Source organism: Oncorhynchus clarkii, chromosome 19, assembly GCF_045791955.1.
Source record: "Oncorhynchus clarkii lewisi isolate Uvic-CL-2024 chromosome 19, UVic_Ocla_1.0, whole genome shotgun sequence".
Lineage (NCBI taxonomy): Eukaryota > Metazoa > Chordata > Actinopteri > Salmoniformes > Salmonidae > Oncorhynchus > Oncorhynchus clarkii.
In genome coordinates, this window is record NC_092165.1 from 350,447 (window position 1) to 378,048 (window position 27,602).

Consider the following 27,602-nt stretch of genomic DNA (forward strand, 5'->3'; position numbering starts at 1 on the left):
TGGTCTCCTCCAGTGTTGGTCTCCTCCAGTGTTATATCTATGGTTGGTCTCCTCCAGTGTTCTATCTATGGTTGGTCTCCTCCAGTGTTATATCTATGGTTAGTCTCCTCCAGTGTTGGTCTCCTCCAGTGTTATATCTATGGTTGGTCCTCCACCAGTGTTATATCTATGGTTGATCTCCTCCAGTGTTATATCTATGTTTGGTCTCCTCCAGTGTTAGTCTCCTCCAGTGTTATATCTATGGTTGGTCTCCTCCAGTGTTGGTCTCCTCCAGTGTTTTGGTCTCCTCCAGTGTTATATCTATGGTTGGTCTCCTCCAGTGTTATATCTATGGTTGGTCTCCTCCAGTGTTGGACTCCTCCAGTGTTATAACTATGGTTGATCTCCTCCAGTGTTACATCTATGGTTGGTCTCCTCCAGTGTTGGTCTCCTCCAGTGTTGGTCTCCTCCAGTGTTGTTCTCCTCCAGTGTTATATCTATGGTTGGTCTCCTCCGGTGTTGTGCTCCTCCAGTATTGGTCTCCTCCAGTGTTATATCTGTGTTGGTCTCCTCCAGTGTTGGCCTCCTCCAGTGTTGGTCTCCTCCAGTGTTAGTCTCCTCCAGTGTTATATCTATGGTTGGTCTCCTCCAGTGTTGGTCTCCTCCAGTGTTTTGGTCTCCTCCAGTGTTATATCTATGGTTGGTCTCCTCCAGTGTTATATCTATGGTTGGTCTCCTCCAGTGTTGGACTCCTCCAGTGTTATAACTATGGTTGATCTCCTCCAGTGTTACATCTATGGTTGGTCTCCTCCAGTGTTGGTCTCCTCCAGTGTTGGTCTCCTCCAGTGTTGTTCTCCTCCAGTGTTATATCTATGGTTGGTCTCCTCCGGTGTTGTGCTCCTCCAGTATTGGTCTCCTCCAGTGTTATATCTGTGTTGGTCTCCTCCAGTGTTGGCCTCCTCCAGTGTTGGTCTCCTCCAGTGTTAGTCTCCTCCAGTGTTATATCTATGGTTATTCTCCCCCAGTGTTGGTGCTCCTCCAGTGTTATATCTATGGTTGGTCTCCTCCAGTGTTGGTCTCCTCCAGTGTTATATCTATGGTTGTTCTACTCCAGTGTTATATCTATGGTTGGTCTCCTCCAGTGTTGTATCTATGGTTGGTCTCCTCCAGTGTTATATAAATGGTTGGTCTCCTCCAGTGTTGGTCTCCTCCAGTGTTTTATCTATGGTTGGTCTCCTCCAGTGTTGGTCTCCTCCAGTGTTGGTCTCCTCCAGTGTTAAATCTATGGTTGGTCTCCTCCAGTGTTATATCTATGGTTAGTCTCCTCCAGTGTTATATCTATGGTTGGTCTCCTCCAGTGTTATATCTATGGTTGGTCTCCTCCAGTGTTGGTCTCCTCCAGTGCTGGTCTCCTCCAGTGTTATATCTATGGTTGGTCTCCTCCAGTGTTGGTCTCCTCCAGTGCTGGTCTGCTCCAGTGTTAAATCTATGGTTGGTCTCCTCCAGTGTTATATCTATGGTTGGTCTCCTCCAGTGTTATATCTATGGTTGGTCTCCTCCAGTGTTGTATCTATGGTTGGTCTCCTCCAGTGTTATATAAATGGTTGGTCTCCTCCAGTGTTGGTCTCCTCCAGTGTTTTATCTATGGTTGGTCTCCTCCAGTGTTTTATCTATGGTTGGTCTCCTCCAGTGTTGGTCTCCTCCAGTGTTAAATCTATGGTTGGTCTCCTCCAGTGTTATATCTATGGTTGGTCTCCTCCAGTGTTATATCTATGGTTGGTCTCCTCCAGTGTTGGTCTCCTCCAGTGCTGGTCTCCTCCAGTGTTATATCTATGGTTGGTCTCCTCCAGTGGTGGTCTCCTCCAGTGCTGGTCTGCTCCAGTGTTAAATCTATGGTTGGTCTCCTCCAGTGTTATATCTATGGTTGGTCTCCTCCAGTGTTATATCTATGGTTGGTCTCCTCCAGTGTTATATCTATGGTTGGTCTCCTCCAGTGTTGGTCTCCTCCAGTGTTATATCTATGGTTGGTCTCCTCCAGTGTTATATCAATGGTTGGTCACCTCCAGTGTTATATCTATGGTTGGTCTCCTCCAGTGTTATATATATGGTTGGTCTCCTCCAGTGTTGGTCTCCTCCAGTGTTATATCTATGGTTAGTCTCATTCAGTGTTATATCTATGGTTGGTCTCCTCCAGTGTTATATCTATGGTTGGTCTCCTCCAGTGTTATATATATGGTTGGTCTCCTCCAGTGTTGGTCTCCTCCAGTGTTATATCTATGGTTGGTCTCCTCCAGTGTTGGTCTCCTCAAATGTTATATCTATGGTTAGTCTCCTCAAGTGTTATATCTATGGTTTGTCTCCTCCAGTGTTGGTCTCCTCCAGTGTTAGTCTCCTCCAGTGTTATATCTATGGTTGGTCTCCTCCAGTGTTATATCTATGGTTAGTCTCCTCCAGTGTTATATCTATGGTTGGTCTCCTCCAGTGTTGGTCTCCTCAAGTGTTATATCTATGGTTGGTCTCCTCCAGTGTTGGTCTCCTCCAGTGTTTGTCTCCTCCAGTCTTAGTCTCCTCCAGTGTTATATCTATGGTTGGTCTCCTCCAGTGTTGGTCTCCTCAAGTGTTATATCTATGGTTGGTCTCCTCCAGTGTTGGTGTCCTCCAGTGTTATATCTATGGTTAGTCTCCTCCAGTGTTCTATCTATGGTTGGTCTCCTCCAGTGTTATATCTATGGTTGGTCTCCTCCAGTTTTGGTCTCCTCCAGTGTTATATCTATGGTTAGTCTCCTCCAGTGTTCTATCTATGGTTGGTCTCCTCCAGTGTTATATCTATGGTTGGTCTCCTCCAGTGTTGGTCTCCTCCAGTGTTTGTCTCCTCCAGTCTTAGTCTCCTCCAGTGTTATATCTATGGTTGGTCTCCTCCAGTGTTGGTCTCCTCAAGTGTTATATCTATGGTTGGTCTCCTCCAGTGTTGGTGTCCTCCAGTGTTATATCTATGGTTAGTCTCCTCCAGTGTTCTATCTATGGTTGGTCTCCTCCAGTGTTATATCTATGGTTGGTCTCCTCCAGTGTTTGTCTCCTCCAGTCTTAGTCTCCTCCAGTGTTATATCTATGGTTGGTCTCCTCCAGTGTTGGTCTCCTCAAGTGTTATATCTATGGTTGGTCTCCTCCAGTGTTGGTGTCCTCCAGTGTTATATCTATGGTTAGTCTCCTCCAGTGTTCTATCTATGGTTGGTCTCCACCAGTGTTATATCTATGGTTGATCTCCTCCAGTGTTATATCTATGTTTGGTCTCCTCCAGTGTTAGTCTCCTCCAGTGTTATATCTATGGTTGGTCTCCTCCAGTGTTGGTCTCCTCCAGTGTTGGTCTCCTCCAGTGTTATATCTATGGTTGGTCTCCTCCAGTGTTATATCTATGGTTAGTCTCCTCCAGTGTTAGTCTCCTCCAGTGTTGGACTCCTCCAGTGTTATATCTATGGTTGATCTCCTCCAGTGTTATATCTATGGTTGGTCTCCTCCAGTGTTATATCTATGGTTGGTCTCCTCCAGTGTTATATCTATGGTTGGTCTCCTCCAGTGTTGTTCTCCTCCAGTGTTATATCTATGGTTGGTCTCCTCCAGTGTTGTTCTCCTCCAGTGTTATATCTATGGTTGGTTCTCCTCCAGTGTTATATCAATGGTTGGTCACCTCCAGTGTTATATCTATGGTTGGTCTGCTCCAGTGTTATATATATGGTTGGTCTCCTCCAGTGTTGGTCTCCTCCAGTGTTATATCTATGGTTAGTCTCATTCAGTGTTATATCTATGGTTGGTCTCCTCCAGTGTTATATCTATGGTTGGTCTCCTCCAGTGTTGGTCTCCTCAAGTGTTATATCTATGGTTAGTCTCCTCAAGTGTTATATCTATGGTTGGTCTCCTCCAGTGTTGGTCTCCTCCAGTGTTAGTCTCCTCCATTGTTATATCTATGGTTGGTCTCCTCCAGTGTTATATCTATGGTTGGTCTCCTCCAGTGTTGGTCTCCTCAAGTGTTATATCTATGGTTGGTCTCCTCCAGTGTTGGTCTCCTCCAGTGTTATATCTATGGTTAGTCTCCTCCAGTGTTCTATCTATGGTTGGTCTCCTCCAGTGTTATATCTATGGTTGGTCTCCTCCAGTGTTGGTCTCCTCCAGTGTTATATCTATGGTTGGTCCTCCACCAGTGTTATATCTATGGTTGATCTCCTCCAGTGTTATATCTATGGTTGGTCTCCTCCAGTGTTGGTCTCCTCCAGTGTTATATCTATGGTTGGTCTCCTCCAGTGTTATATCTATGGTTAGTCTCCTCCAGTGTTAGTCTCCTCCAGTGTTGGACTCCTCCAGTGTTATATCTATGGTTGATCTCCTCCAGTGTTATATCTATGGTTGGTCTCCTCCAGTGTTTGTCTCCTCCAGTGTTGGTCTCCTCCAGTGTTGTTCTCCTCCAGTGTTATATCTATGGTTGGTCTCCTCCAGTGTTGGGTTCCTCCAGTATTGGTCTCCTCCAGTGTTATATCTGTGTTTGGTCTCCTCCATTGTTGGCCTCCTCCAGTGTTGGTCTCCTCCAGTGTTAGTCTCCTCCAGTGTTATATCTATGGTTATTCTCCCCCAGTGTTGGTCTCCTCCAGTGTTATATCTATGGTTGGTCTCCTCCAGTGTTGGTCTCCTCCAGTGTTATATCTATGGTTGGTCTACTCCAGTGTTATATCTATGGTTGGTCTCCTCCAGTGTTATATCTATGGTTGGTCTCCTCCAGTGTTATATCAATGGTTGGTCTCCTCCAGTGTTGGTCTCCTCCAGTGTTTTACCTATGGTTGGTCTCCTCCAGTGTTTTTTATCTATGGTTGGTCTCCTCCAGTGTTGGTCTCCTCCAGTTTTGGTCTCCTCCATTGTTAAATCTATGGTTGGTCTCCTCCAGTGTTATATCTATGGTTAGTCTCCTCCAGTGTTATATCTATGGTTGGTCTCCTCCAGTGTTGGTCTCCTCCAGTGCTGGTCTCCTCCAGTGTTATATCTATGGTTGGTCTCCTCCAGTGTTGGTCTGCTCCAGTGTTAAATCTATGGTTGGTCTCCTCCAGTGTTATATCTATGGTTGGTCTCCTCCAGTGTTATATCTATGGTTGGTCTCCTCCAGTTTTATATCTATGGTTGGTCTCCTCCAGTGTTGGTCTCCTCCAGTGTTATATCTATGGTTGGTCTCCTCCAGTGTTGGTCTCCTCCAGTGTTATATCTATGGTTGGTCTCCTCCAGTGTTATATCAATGGTTGGTCTCCTCCAGTGTTATATCTATGGTTAGTCTCATTCAGTGTTATATCTATGGTTGGTCTCCTCCAGTGTTATATATATGGTTGGTCTCCTCCAGTGTTGGTCTCCTCCAGTGTTATATCTATGGTTGGTCTACTCCAGTGTTATATCTATGGTTGGTTCTCCTCCAGTGTTATATCTATGGTTGGTCTCCTCCAGTGTTATATCAATGGTTGGTCTCCTCCAGTGTTGGTCTCCTCCAGTGTTTTATCTATGGTTGGTCTCCTCCAGTGTTGGTCTCCTCCAGTTTTGGTCTCCTCCAGTGTTAAATCTATGGTTGGTCTCCTCCAGTGTTATATCTATGGTTGGTCTCCTCCAGTGTTGGTCTCCTCCAGTGCTGGTCTGATCCAGTGTTAAATCTATGGTTGGTCTCCTCCAGTGTTATATCTATGGTTGGTCTCCTCCAGTGTTATATCTATGGTTGGTCACCTCCAGTGTTATATCTATGGTTGGTCTCCTCCAGTGTTGGTCTCCTCCAGTGTTATATCTATGGTTGGTCTCCTCCAGTGTTGGTCTCCTCCAGTGTTATATCTATGGTTGGTCTCCTCCAGTGTTATATCAATGGTTGGTCACCTCCAGTGTTATATCTATGGTTGGTCTCCTCCAGTGTTATATATATGGTTGGTCTCCTCCAGTGTTGGTCTCCTCCAGTGTTATATCTATGGTTAGTCTCATTCAGTGTTATATCTATGGTTGGTCTCCTCCAGTGTTATATATATATGGTTGGTCTCCTCCAGTGTTGGTCTCCTCCAGTGTTATATCTATGGTTGGTCTCCTCCAGTGTTGGTCTCCTCCAGTGTTATATCTATGGTTGGTCTCCTCCAGTGTTATATCTATGGTTAGTCTCCTCCAGTGTTATATCTATGGTTGGTCTCCTCCAGTGTTGGTCTCCTCAAGTGTTATATCTATGGTTGGTCTCCTCCAGTGTTGGTATCCTCCAGTGTTTGTCTCCTCCAGTCTTAGTCTCCTCCAGTGTTATATCTATGGTTGGTCTCCTCCAGTGTTGGTCTCCTCAAGTGTTATATCTATGGTTGGTCTCCTCCAGTGTTGGTCTCCTCCAGTGTTTGTCTCCTCCAGTGTTGGTCTCCTCCAGTGTTATATCTATGGTTGGTCTCCTCCAGTGTTATATCTTTGGTTGGTCTCCTCCAGTGTTATATCTATGGTTGGTCTCCTCCAGTGTTATATCTATGGTTGGTATCCTCCAGTGTTATATCAATGGTTGGTCTCCTCCAGTGTTATATCTATAGTTGGTCTCCTCCAGTGTTATATCTGTGGTTGGTCTCCTCCAGTGTTGGTCTCCTCCAGTGTTGGTCTCCTCCAGTGTTATATCTATGGTTGGTCTCCTCCAGTGTTATATCTATAGTTGGTCTCCTCCAGTGTTGGTCTCCTCCAGTGTTGGTCTCCTCCAGTGTTATATCTATGGTTGGTCTCCTCCAGTGTTATATCTATAGTTGGTCTCCTCCAGTGTTATATCTGTGGTTGGTCTCGTCCAGTGTTGGTCTCCTCCAGTGTTATATCTATGGTTGGTCTCCTCCAGTGTTGGTCTCCTCCAGTGTTATATCTATGCTTGGTCTCCTCCAGTGTTATATCTATGGTTGGTCTCCTCCAGTGTTATATCTATGGTTGGTCTCCTCCAGTGTTGGTCTCCTCCAGTGTTGGTCTCCTCCAGTGTTATATCTATGCTATTCTCCTCCTGTGTTGGTCTCCTCCAGTCTTATATCTATTGTCGGGTTCCTGCAAGTGTTTGGCTCCTCCAGTGTTATATCTATGGTTGGTCTCCTCCAGTGTTATATCTATGGTTGGTCTCCTCCTGTTGGAGGCCACGGAAGGTGAGTTGTATGGCATTGAAGCTCGTCTGGAGGTTACTTAACACAGTGTCCAAAGAAGGGCCAGAAGTATACAGAATGGTGTCGTCTGCGTAGAGGTGGATCAAAGAATCACCAGCAGCAAGAGCAACATCATTGATGTATACAGAGAAATTAGTCAGCCCGAGAATTGAACCCTGAGGTATCCCCATAGAGACGGCTAGAGATCCGGACAACAGTCCCTCCGATGTGACACACTGAACTCTGTCTTAGAAGTAGTTAGTGAACCAGGTGAGGCAGTCATTTGAGAAACCAAGGCTGTTGAGTCCCGATAAGAATGTGTTGATTGACGGAGTCAAAAGCCTTGGCCAGGTCGATGAATACGGCTGCACAGTAATGTCTTTTATCGATGGTGGTTATGATATCATTTAGAACCTTGAGCGTGGCTGAGATGCACCCATGACCAGCTCTGAAACCAGATTGCATAGCGCAGAAGGTATGGTGGGATTCGAAATGGTCGGTGATCTGTTTGTTAACTTGACTTTCGAAGACTTAGAAAGGCAGGGCAGGATAGGGCAGGATAGTTGGGGTAGCCAGGTAGAAAGCATGGCCACCGTAGAAAATGCTCATTGAAATTCTCAATTATCGTGGATTTATCGGTGTGACAGTCTTTCCTAGCCTCAGGGCAGTGTGCAGCTGGTAGGAGGTGCTCTTGTTCTCCTTTGTGCTACAGAATGCAAATTTCTGTTTGAAAAAGCCTATGCTTTCCTATCTGCCTGTGTATGTTGGTTCCTCGGCCACGTCGGCAGTTCAGTCTTGATGGATTGGCGGGGCTCCGTGTCGATTGGCGGTGCTCCGGCTCCGTGTCGACAATAAAGGGTCCAGGCCAATTGGCAAAGGAGGTATTGTAGCCCTAGAACTAGCTCAAGGCCAGATGGTGCTTGCTTCGGGACAGAGGCGTTAGCTAACAGTAGCCGCTCGTTTGCAGCTAGCAGGAATCCGGTGATGTTGTAGAGTGAAGCATTCCGATATGCTCTGGGTTGGTATCGCGCTGTGCAGACTGGCAGGTGATTGTCCGAGCTAAGGCTAGCTGATGCCGGGGGAAAAAAAGGCGATGACTGCTAGCCGTGGCTAACAAAGACTAGTAGCTAGTTAGCTGGCTAGAGGACCGCTAGCCGTGACTAACAAAGACTAGTAGCTAGTTAGCTGGCTAGAGGACCGCTAGCCGTGGCTAACAAAGACTAGTAGCTAGTTAGCTGGCTAGCTCCTGATGGAAGTTCCAGGTACTGTATAAGGAATAGAAATAGCAGATCCGTACCACATTGGGTGAGGCGGGTTGCAGGTAAGTATATTTAGTTCGTAGATAGAAAGATAGATTAAGATATATACGAAAAAGTTCAGCTATACAAGGGATAAGATAAAGACAGATATACACGTCCTACTGCGCTGCCATCTTGGGAGGGGAGGGGGGGGGGGTGTCCAGGAAGTAAAAGGGATTGAATTTGTTGTTGCCTAATGTTTTTTTGGTAGGTTTCCACAATACTTTCCTTCCATCTATAACATTTCTTAAAACCTCTTTGGGCTGAGATCCCGCTAACGGGATCGATATGACAACAGCCAGTGAAAGTGCAGGGCGCCAAATTCAAACAACAAAAACCTCATAATTTAAATTCCTCAAACATACAAGTATTTTACACCATTTTAAAGATACACTTGTTGTTAATCCGACCACAGTGTCCAATTTCAAAAAGCCTCAGAGACCAAAACAACCCAAACAGATATCCGCCATGTTGTGTAGTCAACAGAAGTCAGAAATAGCATTATAAATATTCACTTACCTTTGATGATCTTCATCAGAATGCACTCCCAGGAATCCCAGTTCCACAATAAATGTTTGATTTGTTTGATAAAGTCCATAATTTATGTCCAAATACCTCCTTTTTGTTCGTGCATTTAGCCCAGTAATCCATATTCATGACGTGCGAGCAGACGAACAGTCAAAAAGTTCCGTTACAGTCCGTAGAAACATGTCAAACAATGTATAGAATCAATATTTAGGATGATTTTATCATAAATCTTCAATAAGAATTCCTTTGGCTGTAGAAATGCAATGGAAAGCAAGCTACCTCTCACGTGAACGCGCGTGGTCAGCTCATGCCTCTCTGGCAGACCTCTGACTCAATCCCCTCTCATTCCCCCCTCCGTCACAGTAGAAGCATCAAACAAGGTTCTAAAGACTGTTGACATCTAGTGGAAGCCTTAGGAAGTGCAAAATGACCCCATAGACACTGTATATTCGATAGGCAATGAGTTGAAAAACTACGAACCTCAGGTTTTTTGCCTGCCATATGTGGTCTGTTATACTCACAGATATCATTCAAACAGTTTTAGAAACTCAATACTGCCCCCAGCCAAAGGTAGTTTTAATATTACTCAGTTCCTTTGGCTTTGGTGCCTCATGATTGAGTATAGCTCTGTTCAAGTAGACTGATTTTGTTGTGATCTGATAGGGGTGTCAGTGGGCTGACTGTGAACGCTCTGAGAGACTCTGGGTTGAGGTCAGTGATAAAGTAGTCTACAGTACTACTGCCTAGAGATGAGCTATTGGTGTACCTACCGTAGGAGTCTGGGTTGAGGTCAGTGGACTGACATTGAACACTCTGAGAGACTCTGGGTTGAGGTCAGTGATAAAGTAGTCTACAGTACTACTGCCTAGAGATGAGCTATAGGTGTACCTACCGTAGGAGTCCCCCCGAAGCCTACCATTGACTATGTACATGCCCAGCGTGTGTCAGAGCTGCAGGAGTTGTGACCCATTTTTGTTGGTTATGTTGTCATAGTTGTGCCTAAGGGGATTTGGGGGAGTGGGAATGCTGTCACCTCCAGGCAGGTGTTTGTCCACCTGTGTGCTGAGGGTGTTAGGTTCTGGTCCCGTTCTGGCATTTAGGTCGTTACAGACTAGTACATGTCCCTGGGCCTGGAAATTGATTTCCCCCTCCAGGATGGAGAAGCTGTCTTCATTAAAGTATGGGGATTCTAGTGGGGGGATATAGGTAGCACACAGGAGGACATTTTACTCTGTTGAGATCATTTCCTTTTAAATTTCTAGCCAGAAGTAAAATATTACTTAATATAGTGGGTTAGGTCTGCTCGATACCAAATTAGCATACCCCCTGAGTCTCTTCCCTGTTTCCCACCTGGTGGTTTGGTGGATGGGACTACCAGCTCTCTGTAACCTAGAGGGCAACCAGTGGGTCCGTCTGCTCTCTGTAACCTAGACGAGAACCAGTGGGTCCATCTCCTCTATACCACCCACCTGGTAGTGTGGTGGATGGGACTACCAGCTCTCTGTAACCTAGAGGACAACCAGTGGGTCCATCTCCTCTATACCACCCACCTGGTAGTGTGGTGGATGGGACTACCAGCTCTCTGTAACCTAGAGGGCAACCAGTGGGTCCATCTCCTCTATACCACCCACCTGGTAGTTTGGTGGATGGGACTACCAGCTCTCTGTAACCTAGAGGGCAACCAGTGGGTCCATCTCCTCTATACCACCCACCTGGTAGTTTGGTGGATGGGACTACCATCTCTCTGTAACCTAGAGGGCAACCAGTTGGTACATCTCCTCAACCAGTATACCATGTTTCTGGTAGGATGACAATGTCTGTATTTCTGATTTCTTTGGTGATGTCCAGGTTCCTGCTCTTTGGACCAAAATGCAGATGACCTCAGGCTTTGGAAATTTCAGGATGAGATGGTGAAGGCTTTGTGTTCCATAAAGTATCCAATGTTGTTAGTCGTATGGTTTGGCCTTGGACCAGTAAGTGTGAGCAAAGCCTTCTGAGCATCTCTCTCGCTCTCTCTCTGACTCTCTCTGTCTCTCTCTCTCTCTCTCTCTCTCTCTCTCTCTCTCTCTCTGTCTCTGTCTCTCTGTCTCTCTCTCTCTGTCTCTCTCTCTCTGTCTCTCTCTCTCTGTCTCTCTCTCTCTCTCTCTGTCTCTCTCTCTCTCTCTCTCTCTCTCTCTCTCTCTCTCTCTCTGTCTCTCTCTCTCTCTCTGTCTCTCTGTCTCTCTGTCTCTCTCTCTCTCTCTCTCTCTCTCTCTCTCTCTCTCTCTCTGTCTCTCTCTCTCAGTCTCTCTCTCTCTGTCTCTCTCTTTCTGTCTCTCTCTGTCTCTCTGTCTCTCTGTCTCTCTCTCTCTATCTCTCTCTCTGTCTCTCTCTCTCTCTCTCTCTGTCTCTCTCTTTCAGTCTCTCTCTCTCTCTCTCTCTCTCTCTCTCTCTCTGTCTCTGTCTCTCTGTCTCTCTCTCAATTCAATTCAATTCAAGGGCTTTATTGGCATGGGAAACATGTGTTAACATTGTCAAAGCAAGTGAGGTAGATAAAATATAAAGTGAATATATAAAGTGAAAAACAACTAAAATGAACAGTAAACATTACACATACAGAAGTTTCAAAACAATAAAGACATTACAAATGTCATATTATATATATACAGTGTTTTAACAATGTACAAATGGTTAAAGGACACAAGATAAAATAAATAAGCATAAATATGGGTCGTATTTACAATGGTGTTTGTTCTTCACTGGTTGCCCTTTTCTCGTGGCAACAGATCACAAATCTTGCTGCTGTGATGGCACACTGTGGAATTTCACCCAGTAGATATGGGAGTTTTTCAAAATTGGATTTGTTTTCGAATTCTTTGTGGATCTGTGTAATCTGAGGGAAATATGTCTCTCTAATATGGTCATACATTGGGCAGGAGGTTAGGAAGTGCAGCTCAGTTTCCACCTCATTTTGTGGGCAGTGAGCACATAGCCTGTCTTCTCTTGAGAGCCATGTCTGCCTACGGCGGACTTTCTCAATAGCAAGGCTATGCTCACTGAGTCTGTACATAGTCAAAGCTTTCCTTAATTTTGGGTCAGTCACAGTGGTCAGGTATTCTGCCGCTGTGTACTCTCTGTGTAGGGCCAAATAGCATTCTAGTTTGCACTGTTTTTTTGTTAATTCTTTCCAATGTGTCAAGTAATTATCTTTTTGTTTTCTCATGATTTGGTTGGGTCTAATTGTGCTGTTGTCCAGGGGCTCTGTAGGGTGTGTTTGTGTCTGTGAACAGAGCCCCAGGACCAGCTTGCTTAGGGGACTCTTCTCCAGGTTCATCTCTCTGTAGGTGATGGCTTTGTTATGGAAGGTTTGGGAATCGCTTCCTTTTAGGTGGTTGTAGAATTTAACGGCTCTTTTCTATCTCTCTCTCTCTCTCTCTCTCTATCGCTCTGTCTCTCAGTCTCTCTCTCTGTCTCTCTCTCTCTATCGCTCTGTCTCTCAGTCTCTCTCTCTGTCTCTCTCTCTCAGTCTCTCTCTCTGTCTCTCTCTCTCAGTCTCTCTCTCTGTCTCTCTCTCTCTCTCCCCTTGTTTGGTGAGGCAGGTATCCTAGTGGTTAGAGTGTTGGGCCAGTAACCGAATGGTTGCTAAATTGAATCCCTGTCTTTCTGCCCCTGAACAAGGCAGTTAACCCACTGTTTCTAGGGCCATCAGTGTAAATAAGAATTTGTTCTTTAACTGACTTGCCTAGTTAAATAAAAGGTACAATTAAATAATAAATAAATAAAGGTGAAAAGTCTCACACCCCCAAAGCTCTCTATGATTGATCTGGTTGGTTTGGCCCCTGCCATGCCGAGCGGGGTGGGGAAATGGTTCAGCGGTCAGCTCGCAAGGTTGGGGTCAGCTCGCGGGGTTGGGGTCAGCTCTGACGTACGGAGACGAGAGAGCGCGGGCCGCCGGCATCCAGTGTGGAGGGGAATGTGGCTCTAGCCAATAAGAAGGCATTGTTCTGGCGGTGGGGTCGAGGGTCAGGGTGGAAAAGAGGACCATTGTAACACAGCAATCTCTCCGCCCCCATCTCTCTATCTCGCTCTCCCCCTCTTTCTCTCTTTCTCTCTGTGATACAAACACACGTACAGGGTCTGTGTTGTAGAGACACTAGGACCAGTGTGTCCTAGGTTTATAGCCCGTGCCATCCCCAGAGCTCGGACACACACACACACACACACACACACACACACACACACACACACACACACACACACACACACACACACACACACACAATCTGCCTAGAGACCATCTCTCCTCCCCTCTCATCCCTCTCTCCTTCTCTCCCCCTGTCTTCACATCATTCCCTCCCTCCCAGTCACCCAAATGAGGCCTTTTCAGGCCAGACTGTACAATGGCAGACATTCAGCTTGGCTGTTAGCGTGCTAGGCTAATGTTTGGTGAGCTAGGCAGTTAGCATGCTAGGCTAATGTTTGGTGAGCTAGGCCGTTAGCGTGCTAGGCTAATGCTTATACACTCCATTGAGTGTGTCACTGGGCTCAGTGTTCTGGCACAATGTGTCTTAATGTGACATATGAAATGCATTATTAACCAACACAGGGCACTATTGTTCCCTATTACCAGGCTAGCTAACTGGCTACAGCATGTCATGCTAACAGCTAAACACAGTTAGCCATCATGCTAACATTTCTAACGGCTAAGGAGCTTTGATAACAGGCTATGTAATGAGACACAGTTAACCATCATGCTAACATTGTTAACGGCTAACGAGCTTTAAATACTTGATACGTAATGAGACACAGTTAACCATCATGCTAACATTGCTAACGGCTAAAGAGCTTTGATAACAGGATACGTAATGAGACACAGTTAACCATCATGCTAACATTGCTAACGGCTAAAGAGCTTTAATAACAGGATATGTAATGAGACACAGTTAACCATCATGCTAACGTTCATGCTAACGTTCATGGGCTTCTTCTTTGACCCAACATGTAGCTAGCTTAGTTGTCTTGGAGGAGCCTGATAGCTATATGTCTAACCTGTATTTGTGTTAGCTAGACAGAACCCCTTCCTGCCTTAAGGCTGATTGGCCCAAATGGCACCGTGATCCATATCGGTCACACTACATAGAGAATAGAGGGCCATTTGAGAGACACTGTGACAATGACAAATGAGTAAAGCCTGAACCAAAGCACAAACAGCTCTGTTTACGATGCTACATCAGTTGGCTTTAGTTCTTCACTAAGATTACCTATTTAGTGTGTGTGTGTGTGTGTGTGTGTGTGTGTCTGTCTGTCTGTCTGTCTGTCTGTGTGTGTGTGTGTGTGTGTGTGTGTGTGTGTGTGTGTGTGTGTGTGTGTGTGTGTGTGTGTGTGTGTGTGTGTGTGTGTGTGTGTGTGTGTGTGTGTGTGTTGTTGTGTGTTGGACAACAGATAGTCAGTCCTATGTCTAGATTTGAACTGTCTCCTCTCTCTCTCTGTGTGTGTGTGTGTGTGTGTGTGTGTGTGTGTGTGTGTGTGTGTGTGTGTGTGTGTGTGTGTGTGTGTGTGTGTGTGTGTGTGTGTGTGTGTGTGTATGTGAATGTGTGTGAGGGTCAGTTTTACATTTCCCCCCACTAATGGTTATGAATTGGTGGAGGGAAAACTGATCCTAGATCTGTTGCTAGGGGAAACTTGTGACACAGAGAGAAGGGTGGGGACTATCACCTCACTCAGGGGTCAACCAGGGTCATGGGAGACAGACAGGAAGTAGAATGATCATGTGACCCTTCTGCTGGCATGTGACGTCACATTCTGTTATGGTTTAATTCTCTGTTTTATATCAATATAGTTTGATGATGATGTAAACAGCGTCCAGGGATACAGTAGTTGTGGAGACAGTAGTCACGGGGTGTTAGGTGTGTGTGTGTGTCTCTGTGTGTTGTTGTGTGTTGGACAACAGATAGTCCTATGTCTAGATTTGAACTGTCTCCTCTCTCTCTGTGTGTGTGTGTGTGTGTGTGTGTGTGTGTGTGTGTGTGTGTGTGTGTGTGTGTGTGTGTGTGTGTGTGTGTGTGTGTGTGTGCGCGCTGCAGGACTTTGAGTCGTGGGTAAATGACACGGCGGAGCATGGCTTCGTGGTCGTATCGTTTGGCGCCGGGGTCAAATACCTCTCAGAGGACATCACTCACAAACTGGCTGGAGCCCTGGGCAGGCTGCCCCAACGCGTGGTCTGGAGGTACTACCAATTTAATTAATTCACATTCCACTGCAACTGGGAAAGGGGAGGGGCTGCTAATTCACATTCCCTTCCACTGCAGGACACAACATGGCTGCTAATTCACATTCCCTTCCACTGCAACTGGGAAGGGGGAGGACACAACATGGCTGCTAATTCACATTCCCTTCCACTGCAACTGGGAAGGGGGAGGACACAACATGGCTGCTAATTCACATTCCCTTCCACTGCAACTGGGAAGGGGGAGGACACAACATGGCTGCTAATTCACATTCCCTTCCACTGCAACTGGGAAGGGGGAGGACACAACATGGCTGCTAATTCACATTCCATTCCACTGCAACTGGGAAGGGGGAGGACACAACATGGCTGCTAATTCACATTCCCTTTCACTGCAACTGGGAAGGGGGAGGACACAACATGGCTGCTAATTCACATTCCGTTCCACTGCAACTGGGAAGGGGGAGGACACAACATGGCTGCTAAATCACATTCCCTTCCACTGCAACTGGGAAGGGGGAGGACACAACATGGCTGCTAATTCACATTCCCTTCCACTGCAACTGGGAAGGGGGAGGACACAACATGGCTGCTAATTCACATTCCCTTCCACTGCAACTGGGAAGGGGGAGGACACAACATGGCTGCTAATTCACATTCCCTTCCACTGCAACTGGGAAGGGGGAGGACACAACATGGCTGCTAAATCACATTGGTCGAGTTCCTCCCCGACTATATTGTAGACTCATGCTAAATCTTACAGCGCCTGGATAGGTATAAATAACTTGTCACACAACCATTGGTTGATGCAAATCAACACTTGGGCATCTAGTTGGGCAGGAACTCATCCATTCACTCCCACTGCAACTAGGAGGGAGAGGACACAAAATGGCTGCCAGGGGTGGCACCATCAGCCAGGTGGGTGGGGTAAAATGGCTGAATGATAAACGACCACTGCTCTTGTGGGCACTAACATGGCCCCAGCACCTTACCTCCTATCTCCAGTGTTGACAAGTTGAATTATATACTGCAGTGGACGTGGTGGTTCATTTCTGTATTATCAAATGAGGAGAGACAAACGTATCACACAAGTCGTAGTTAAACAGAATCTTTATTAGTGAGAGCCAGAAACAGACTGGTAAAAGCCAGAAACAGACTGGTTAATAATAAACATAATCTTTATTAGTGAGAGCTCTGCAGTAGCGATTGGCTGGTCGACGAACCACCCTCAGAGGATTCCTTGAGAGCCACGACACAAAGGCTACAAAAATATTTTATAGCAAAGACCCCTCAGTCTACATGACAAACAACAGACGTGTGGAATGGGTCACAAGGTGGGACTTGATAAATGAGAAAGGAGTATCACGCAGACCGATAGCATTTGCTATGAAGACTGTTTTTATTGTTCAGTTTGGCCCCTGAGACGAGGCTCCGGTCTCGTCCCTGGTACTTCATAGCACAGAAACACCAACTCAGTCTATGGCATAAATCAATTGTCAACTCCAGATACTCCCATCTCCAGTAAAACCCCTTCTTGACCCCTCTAATGGACAAGTTCACTGAGGGGAGTGAGCCTCTAGGTCATACACTACCCCAGGATAGGTGCAACATCAGAGAGGACATACAGTGGTTCCAGACACTACCCCACACATCTTGTCTCAAACCTTATCTCCCCCCAGGCCAAAGGAGGGAGTGACTGGCGCACAGACATTGTGGAGATAAGTAATTGGTTCCCCAATAATCACGCCATCCCTTCACATGGTTTAGGATAGGTAAAGACACATTCACATGGTTTAGAATAGTTACAGACACATTCACATGGTTTAGAATAGGTACAGACACATTCACGTATGAAGACAATGTTCCCTCCTGTCTTCTTCTCTTTCTGATAGTCAATTTGCAACTCTGGTCTTATAATTGAAAACCCTGAAGTGGTTAAATTTACCATGGATTCCAAATTATATTCTAACCGATCCAACTCATGTGCGTTCTCCGATGCCCCATACCAGGGGATTAACCCACGGGCAATTTTGAGGATCGTCGCGAGTCACTGGGGACATCATTGGGATTGTGAGATGCCTCTCTTAATTCATCGTAACCTGCTTGGAGTGGAGGAGCTAGTTTTATGCATTACCACAAGGGAGATGTTTAGTTTACTGAAAATACAGCACCCTGCCCAATGTGTTGGTAGGTAGAGACAGGCTTGATCACCACAGATCCAATCAGTAAATGTTGCCCGTGCCAAATCGATGAGGAGAACGATAGTCAGTTTTCCGCGTCAACAATTGTGTGCCCCACTCTCAGTTTAAACAGGGTTTCCTGAGCTACATGTTCTCTTCTTCCAGCTACTTCCTGTTGGGAAGACACTAGGATTAACACATGTTGACATTCCCACAGGGGTTGGATCAGAACAGGTTCTGATTGGGGTTGGATCAGGACAGGTTCTGAATGGGGTTTGTCAGGGTTGGATCGGAACAGGTTCTGATTGGGGTTCGTCGGGGTGGATCAGGACAGGTTCTGGATGGGGTTCGTCGGGGTTGGATCAGAACAGGTTCTGAATGGGGTTTGTCGGTGTTGGATCGGAACAGGTTCTGAATGGGGTTCGTCGGGGTTGGATCAAGACAGGTTCTGAATGGGGTTCGTCGGCGTTGGATCAAGACAGGTTCTGAATGGGGTTCGTCGGGGTTGGATCAAGACAGGTTCTGAATGGGGTTCGTCGGGGTTGGATCAAGACAGGTTCTGAATGGGGTTCGTCGGGGTTGGATCAGGACAGGTTCTGAATGGGGTTCGTCGGGGTTGGATCAGGACAGGTTCTGAATGGGGTTCGTCGGGGTTGGATCAGAACAGGTTCTGAACGGGGTTAGTTAGGGTTGGATCAGAACAGGTTCTTGTACACAGGATCTACAGTATATCACAAAAGTGAGTACACCCCTCACATTTTTGTAAATATTTGAGTATATCTTTTCATGTGACAACACTGAAGAAATGACACTTTGCTACAATGTAAAGTAGTGAGTGTACAGCTTGTATAACAGTGTAAATTTGTGTAAACACACAGCCATTAATGTCCAAATTGGGCCCAAAGTGTCAATATTTTGTGTTGCCACCACCAGCACTGCCTTAACCCTCTTGGGCATGGAGTTCAGCAGAGCTTCACAGGTTGCCACTGGAGTCCTCTTCCACTCCTCCATGACGACATCACGGAGCTGGTGGATGTTAGAGACCTTGCACTCCTCCACCTTCCGTTTGAGGATGCCCCACAGATGCTCAATAGGGTTTAGGATTTGATTTGGTTGTAGAGGGTGCAACAGGTCGGCACCTCAGGAGTAAATGTCAGTTGGTTTTCGTAGCCGATGGTAACCCCCACCTCTCAGGAGATCCTTGACCTCTGCCATTTGATTTAACCAGGCAAGTCAGTTAAGAACAAATTATTATTTTCAATGACGGCCTAGGAACAGTGGAACAGTGGGATAACTGGCCTAGGAACAGTGGGTTAACTGGCCTAGGAACAGTGGAACAGTGGGTTAACTGGCCTAAGAACAGTGGGTTAACTGGCCTAGGAACAGTGGGTTAACTGGTCTAGGAACAGTCGGTTAACTGGCCTAGGAACAGTCGGTTAACTGGCCTAGGAACAGTGGGTTAACTGGCCTAGGAACAGTGGGTTAACTGGCCTAAGAACAGTGGGTTAACTGGCCTAGGAACAGTGGGTTAACTGGTATAGGAACAGTGGGTTTACTGGTCTAGGAACAGTGGGTTAACTGGTCTAGGAACAGTGGGTTAACTGGTCTAGGAACAGCGGGTTAACTTGTCTAGGAACAGTGGGTTAACTGGTCTAGGAACAGTGGGTTAACTGGTCTAGGAACAGAGGATTAACTGGTCTAGGAACAGCGAGTTAACTGGTCTAGGAACAGCGGGTTAACTGGTCTAGGAACAGCGGGTTAACTGGTCTAGGAACAGCGGGTTAACTGGTCTAGGAACAGTGGAACAGTGGGTTAACTGGTCTAGGAACAGTGGGTTAACCTGTTGCGTCTACCAAACCCGGATCCGGGATTCTATTTACAGACCTAAGCTCATTACCATTACTCATTACGCATCATCTTGGTTTCGCCTGTAGAATGAGTTCTGGGGCACTTACAGACAATATCTTTGCAGATTCTGAAACTTCAGAGTGTTTTCTTTCAAAAACTGTCAAGAATATGCATAGTCGAGCATCTTTTCGTGACAAAATATTGCGCTTAAAACGGGAACGTTTTTTATCCAAAAATGAAATAGCGCCCCTAGAGATCAAAGAGGTTAACTGGTCTATGAACAGTGGGGTTAACTGGTCTAGGAACAGTGGGTTAACTGGTCTAGGAACAGTGGGTTAACTGGTCTAGGAACAGTGGGGTTAACTGGTCTAGGAACAGTGGGGTAAACTGGTCTAGGAACAGTGGGTTAACTGCCTTGTTCAGAGGAACAGTGGGTTAACTGGTCTAGGAACAGTGGGTTAACTGCCTTGTTCAGAGGAACAGTGGGTTAACTGCCTTGTTCAGGGGAACAGTGGGTTAACTGCCTTGTTCAGAGGAACAGTGGGGTAAACTGGTCTAGGAACAGTGGGTTAACTGCCTTGTTCAGAGGAACAGTGGGTTAACTGCCTTGTTCAGGGGAACAGTGGGTTAACTGCCTTGTTCAGGGGAACAGTGGGTTAACTGCCTTGTTCAGAGGAACAGTGGGTTAACTGCCTTGTTCAGGGGAACAGTGGGTTAACTGCCTTGTTCAGGGGAACAGTGGGTTAACTGCCTTGTTCAGGGGAACAGTGGGTTAACTGCCTTGTTCAGGGGAACAGTGGGTTAACTGCCTTGTTCAGGGGAACAGTGGGTTAACTGCCTTGTTCAGGGGAACAGTGGGTTAACTGCCTTGTTCAGGGGAACAGTTGGTTAACTGCCTTGTTCAAGGGAACAGTGGGTTAACTGCCTTGTTCAGAGGAACAGTGGGGTAAACTGGTCTAGGAACAGTGGGTTAACTGCCTTGTTCAGAAGAACAGTGGGTTAACTGCCTTGTTCAGGGGAACATTGGGTTAACTGCCTTGTTCAGGGGAACAGTGGGTTAACTGCCTTGTTCAGAAGAACAGTGGGTTAACTGCCTTGTTCAGGGGAACAGTGGGTTAACTGCCTTGTTCAGGGGAACAGTGGGTTAACTGCCTTGTTCAGGGGAACAGTGGGTTAACTGCCTTGTTCAGGGGAACAGTGGGTTAACTGCCTTGTTCAGGGGAACAGTGGGTTAACTGTCTTGTTCAGAGGAACAGCGGGGTAAACTGGTCTAGGAACAGTGGGTTAACTGCCTTGTTCAGGGGAACAGTGGGTTAACTGCCTTGTTCAGAGGAACAGTGGGTTAACTGCCTTGTTCAGGGGAACAGTGGGTTAACTGCCTTGTTCAGGGGAACAGTGGGCTAACTGCCTTGTTCAGGGGAACAGTGGGTTAACTGTCTTGTTCAGGGGAACAGTGGGTTAACTGCCTTGTTCAGAGGAACAGTGGGGTAAACTGGTCTAGGAACAGTGGGTTAACTGCCTTGTTCAGAGGAACAGTGGGTTAACTGCCTTGTTCAGGGGAACAGTGGGTTAACTGCCTTGTTCAGGGGAACAGTGGGTTAACTGCCTTGTTCAGGGGAATAGTGGGTTAACTGCCTTGTTCAGGGGAACAGTGGGTTAACTGCCTTGTTCAGAGGAACAGTGGGTTAACTGCCTTGTTCAGGGGAACAGTGGGTTAACTGCCTTGTTCAGGGGAACAGTGGGTTAACTGCCTTGTTCAGGGGAACAGTGGGTTAACTGCCTTGTTCAGGGGAACAGTGGGTTAACTGCCTTGTTCAGGGGGCAGAACGACAGATTTTTACCTTGTCAGCTCTGGGGATCTAATCTAGCAACCTTATTGATTACAAGTCCAACGCTCTGACCACTAGGCCCTGCTGCCCCATAGCCACAGCAGTGGAATGTCAACAGGGGAACGCCTCTACCCCATTGGAGAAGGCATCCACTATCACCAGACAATATTTGTAACCCTGACGAGGAGAGAGTTCAATAAAATCCATCATTATGTGTTCAAATGGTCCTTCAGGGGTCAGATGAGCCGGCATCAGAATCTCTCTTCCTTGTTGTTAGTCAAACACATTTTTGCACAAAATTGCAAATACAGAAAACCCAGGTGCAAACCAAAATGTATTTACAAAATCAACAACTCCCCCCTTTGACACATGACCCTCACCATGTGACAACTTAGCTATGTAGGGGGAAACATGAACAGTGGTAAGACTGGTAGACTGGCCAGGAGCCCAGCCAGAGGCCCAGCCAGGAGCCCAGCCAGGAGCCCAGCCAGGGGCCCAGCCAGGGGCCCAGCCAGAGGCCCAGCCAGGGGCCCAACCAGGGGCCCAGCCAGAGGCCCAGCCAGGAGACCAGCCAGAGGCCCAGCCAGGAGCCCAGCCAGGAGCCCAGCCAGGAGCCCAGCCAGAGGCCCAGCCAGGAGCCCAGCCAGAGTTTCTGCACCTTTCTGCACCATATGAACATAGGTGTTTCCGCTTCCTTAACTCAACAGGACTCACACAGAGGATTGCAAGTCAGACATATCAGTGAGAGAGAAGATGTTATGATCAGGAAGTGAAACCATCTGTAACACAGGTGGGGTCTCCACGGAGACAGGCTCTGCCTTAGCTGCCAAGTCAGCCATAGCGTTACCTTTGGAGACAGGGTCGGAAGAGTTAGCATGAGCGATGCACTTACAAACAACAACTTCAGAAGGGAGCAAAATAGCCTTTAGTGAGTTATTAACAAGTTTTAAATGAGAGATTGTCTGACCAGAGGAGGTCAGGAAGCCGCGCTGTTTCCACAGAGTACCCAAATCATGTACCACACCAAAGGCATATCTGCTATCTGTATAGATGGTAGCAGACTGGCCTTTAGCTAATGTGCCAGCTCAGGTGAGTGCAAAGAGTTCTGCTGCTTGGGCAGAAAGGTGGGAGGGTAATTTAGCACTTTCCAGTGTGGTTGAGGCAGTAGTAACCGTGGTTACGTACGTGGTTCTCCCTTCTCAGAACGCTGAGCAGAGCCATCTAATATTTGCCCATTAGTGTTTTTATGATTATTTAAACTCTTTAAAGTTGGTTGTTGATCATTGCGCAGACAGACATTTTCATGTCTTGCCATAGATTTTCAAGACACAAAAAAGTCAAAACTGTAACTAGGCCACTCGGGAAACGTTCTGTGTCGTCTTGGTAATAAGCAACTCCAGTGTTTATTTGGCCTTGTGTTTTATTGTCCCAGTGAAAGGTTAATTTGTCTACCAGTTTACCCCTACCCCAGGGTGGTGGACTGAGGTTAATATGTCTGTTTTCTGGTGGACAGCAGACTGAACCATGTTTTCTGGGGGTGGACAGGTTAGTATTGTGGAGTAACTACAATGTTGTTGATCCATCCTCAGTTTTCTCCTATCACAGCCATTAAACTCTGTAACTGTTTTAAAGTCACCATTGGTCTCATGGTTAAATCTCTGAGCGGTTTCCTTCCTCTCCATCAACTGAGTTAGGAAGGACGCCTGTATCTTCGTAGTGACTGGGTGTATTGATACAGCAGCTAAAGTGTAATTAATAACTGAAATGGATATTCAAAGTCTGTTTATTGTTTGTTTTACCCATCTACTAATAGGAGCCCTTCTTTGCAAAGCATTGGAAAACCTCCCTGGTATTTGTGGTTGAATCTGTGTTTGAAATTCACTGCTTGACTGAGGGACCCTACTTGCATGTGTGGGGTACAGAGATGAGGTAGTTATTCAAAATGAATGATAAACACTGTTATTGCACACAAAGTGAGTCCATGCAATTTATTATGTGACTTTTAAGCACATCTTTAATCCTGAACTTATTTAGGCTTGAAGACATTTCAGCTTTTCATTTTTTATCAATTTGTCAAAAAATTCTAAAAAACACAATTCCACTTTTTTTTCTCCATTACGGGGTATTGTGAGAGAGAGAGTATATCAGTGGCATAACATGTACATTTAATCCATATTAAATTCAGGCTGTAATTTAAAAGGCTGTGAATACTTCCCGAACGCAGTATTAGGGTGCCATTGAGGACACAGGCCTAGTCATTCAGTGGGATATAGTTTAGTTTCCAGATAGCCAGAAACAGACTGGTTAAAGCCTGAAACAGACTTGTTAAAGCCAGAAACGGACTGGTTAAAGCCTGAAACAGACTGGTTAAAGCCTGAAACAGACTGGTTAAAGCCAGAAACAGACTGGTTAAAGCCTGAAACAGACTGGTTAAAGCCTGAAACAGACTAGTTAAAGCCAGAAACAGACTGGTTAAAGCCTGAAACAGACTGGTTAAAGCCAGAAACAGACTGGTTAAAGCCTGAAACAGACTGGTTAAAGCCTAAAACAGACTGGTTAAAGCCAGAAACAGACTGGTTAAAGCCAGAAACAGACTGGTTAAAGCCAGAAACAGACTGGTTAAAGCCAGAAACAGACTGGTTAAAGCCAGAAACAGACTTGTTAAAGCCAGAAACAGACTGGTTAAAGCCAGAAACAGACTTGTTAAAGCCAGAAACAGACTGGTTAAAGCCAGAAACAGACTGGTTAAAGCCAGAAACAGACTGGTTAAAGCCAGAAACAGACTTGTTAAAGCCAGAAACAGACTGGTTAAAGCCAGAAAGAGACTGGTTAAAGCCAGAAACAGACTGGTTAAAGCCTGAAACAGACTGGTTAAAGCCAGAAACAGACTGGTTAAAGACTGAAACAGACTGGTTAAAGCCAGAAACAGACTGGTTAAAGCCAGAAACAGACTGGTTAAAGCCAGAAACAGACTGGTCAAAGCCAGAAACAGACTTGTTAAAGCCAGAAACAGACAGGTTAATGGTTAAAGCCTGAAACAGACTGGTTAAAGCCAGAAACAGACTGGTTAAAGCCAGAAACAGACTTGTTAAAGCCAGAAACAGACTGGTTAATGGTTAAAGCCTGAAACAGACTGGTTAAAGCCTGAAACAGACTGGTTAATGGTTAAAGCCTGAAACAGACTGGTTAAAGCCTGAAACAGACTGGTTAAAGCCTGAAACAGACTGGTTAAAGCCTGAAACAGACTGGTTAAAGCCTGAAACAGACTGGTTAATGGTTAAAGCCTGAAACAGACTGGTTAATGGTTAAACCCTGAAACAGACTGGTTAAAGCATGAACCAGACTGGTTAAAGCCTGAAACAGACTGGTTAAAGCCTGAAACAGACTGGTTAATGGTTAAAGCCTGAAACAGACTGGTTAATGGTTAAAGCCTGAAACAGACTGGTTAAAGCCTGAAACAGACTGGTTAATGGTTAAACCCTGAAACAGACTGGTTAAAGCCTGAAACAGACTGGTAAAAGAAGAACTCCTACTGATCCTGGACCAGAACTGGACCAGAACTCCTACTGACACTGATCCTGGACCAGAACTCCTACTGACACTGATCCTGGACCAGAACTCCTACTGACACTGATCCTGGACCAGAACCCCTATTGATACACTGATCCTGGACCATTACTGGACCAGAACTCCTACTGACACACTGATCCTGGACCAGAACTGGACCAGAACTCCTACTGACACACTGATCCTGATTCCGAACTCCTACTGACACTGATCCTGGACCAGAACTGGACCAGAACTCCTACTGACACTGATCCTGGACCAGAACTGGACCAGAACTCCTACTGACACACTGATCCTGGACCAGAACTGGACCAGAACTCCTACTGACACACTGATCCTGACGCAGAACTCCTACTGACACTGATCCTGGACCAGAACTCCTACTGACACAGATCCTGGCCCAGAACTCCTACTGACACTGATCCTGGACCAGAACTCCTACTGACTCTGATCCTGGACCAGAACTCCTACTGACACACTGATCCTGACCAGAACTTCTACTAACACACTGATCCTGAACCAGAACTCCTACTGACACACTGATCCTGAACCATAACTCCTACTGACACACTGATCCTGACGCAGAACTCCTACTGACACACTGATCCTGGACCAGAACTGGACCAGAACTCCTACTGACACTGATCCTGGACCAGAACTCCTGTTGACACAGTGATCATTGACCAGTACTCTTACTGATACTGTGTGTGTGTGAAAATGCCTGTGATTCCAATGGTCATTATGGTGACCCATTCTATCTTATCTAGTTTAATCATTTACCAAGATTTCCACCGGTCCCCATTCACAGACATGTAGCTGAGAGAGACAGAGGGAGGGAGAGAGAGAGAGAGAGAGAGAGAGAGAGAGAGAGAGAGAGAGAGAGAGAGAGAGAGACAGAGAGAGAGAGAGAGAGAGATGCATGGCGTTTTGTGGGCGAACGGCCCAATGTTGAGGCCCATTGTCGTGGTATTCATCCGCCGCCATCACCTCATGTTTCAGCATGATAATACATGGCCCCATATCGCAAGGATCTGTACGTGTTACGACAACGTGTTCCAGTTCCCGACAATATCAACTTCACACAGCCATTAAAGAGGAGTGGGACAACATTCCACAGGCCACAATCAACAGCCTGATCAACTCTAATCAACTGCCTGATCAACTCTAATCAACAGCCTGATCAACTCTAATCAACAGCCTGATCAACTCCAATCAACAGCCTGATCAACTCTAATCAACAGCCTGATCAACTCTAATCAACAGCCTGATCAACTCTAATCAACAGCCTGATCAACTCTAATCAACAGCCTGATCAACTCTAATCAACAGCCAGATCAACTCTAATCAACAGCCTGATCAACTCTAATCAACAGCCTGATCAACTCCAATCAACAGCCTGATCAACTCCAATCAACAGCCTGATCAACTCAGGGGGCAAATGACTGGTAGGAGGGCGGTGGTCAGTAATCCAGAGTCCGTAAGGTACAGAACGGCTGTCACAGTTCCCTCCAGAACTGTTGGTTACCTGCTGCCTTTTTCCCAGTGATTGTATAAGTGTGCCCTTTGGTTCACCATTGGGCCGTCGGTTTTTGGAATTGTTAGGTTAGATTACTCGTTGGTTATTACTGCACTGTCAGAACTAGAAGCACAAGCGTTTCGCTACACTCGCATTAACATCTGCCAACCATGTGTATGTGACAAATACATTTTGATTTGACTTATTATTACATTGTCCGGTATAAATGCACCGGGGATAAAACAAACAGAGAACACAGGTATAAGTACCCAGGGGATAACGGGAAAGATGGGCGACACCTGGATGGGGATGGAGACAAGAACAAAGACAGGTGAAACAGATCAGGGTGTGACACCTGGATGGAGACAAGCACAAAGACAGGTGAAACAGATCAGGGTGTGACACCTGGAGGGGGGTGGAGACAAGCACAAAGACAGGTGAAACAGATCAGGGTGTGACACCTGGATGGGGATGGAGACAAGCACAAAGACAGGTGAAACAGATCAGGGTGTGACACCTGGATGGGGATGGAGACAAGCACAAAGACAGGTGAAACAGATCAGGGTGTGACACCTGGAGGGGGTGGAGACAAGCACAAAGACAGGTGAAACAGATCAGGGTGTGACACCTGGATGGAGACAAGCACAAAGACAGGTGAAACAGATCAGGGTGTGACACCTGGAGGGGGGTGGAGACAAGCACAAAGACAGGTGAAACAGATCAGGGTGTGACACCCGGATGGAGACAAGCACAAAGACAGGTGAAACAGATCAGGGTGTGACACCTGGATGGAGACAAGCACAAAGACAGGTGAAACAGATCAGGGTGTGACACCTGGATGGGGATGGAGACACGCACAAAGACAGGTGAAACAGATCAGGGTGTGACACCTGGATGGGGATGGAGACAAGCACAAAGACAGGTGAAACAGATCAGGGTGTGACACCTGGAGGGGGGTGGAGACAAGCACAAAGACAGGTGAAACAGATCAGGGTGTGACACCTGGATGGAGACAAGCACAAAGACAGGTGAAACAGATCAGGGTGTGACACCTGGAGGGGGGTGGAGACAAGCACAAAGACAGGTGAAACAGATCAGGGTGTGACACCTGGATGGAGACAAGCACAAAGACAGGTGAAACAGATCAGGGTGTGACACCTGGAGGGGGGTGGAGACAAGCACAAAGACAGGTGAAACAGATCAGGGTGTGACACCTGGATGGAGACAAGCACAAAGACAGGTGAAACAGATCAGGGTGTGACACCTGGATGGAGACAAGCACAAAGACAGGTGAAACAGATCAGGGTGTGACCCCTGGATGGGGATGGAGACAAGCACAAAGACAGGTGAAACAGATCAGGGTGTGACACCTGGATGGGGGTGGAGACAAGCACAAAGACAGGTGAAACAGATCAGGGTGTGACACCTGGAGGGGGTGGAGACAAGCACAAAGACAGGTGAAACAGATCAGGGTGTGACACCTGGAGGGGGTGGAGACAAGCACAAAGAC

At 46.5% G+C, this 27,602-nt stretch overlaps 1 protein-coding gene across 1 annotated transcript in view; it reads left to right on the top strand.

The window, feature by feature from the left end:
* LOC139374559 (2-hydroxyacylsphingosine 1-beta-galactosyltransferase-like) overlaps positions 1 to 27,602 on the top strand; it is an 84,471-nt gene that overhangs the window by 36,488 nt on the left and 20,381 nt on the right. Inside the window, exon 4 of the mRNA XM_071115555.1 lies at positions 15,010 to 15,152. Within this exon, the coding sequence (XP_070971656.1) occupies positions 15,010 to 15,152 (143 nt within the window). The remainder of the gene's footprint in view (positions 1 to 15,009; positions 15,153 to 27,602) is intronic.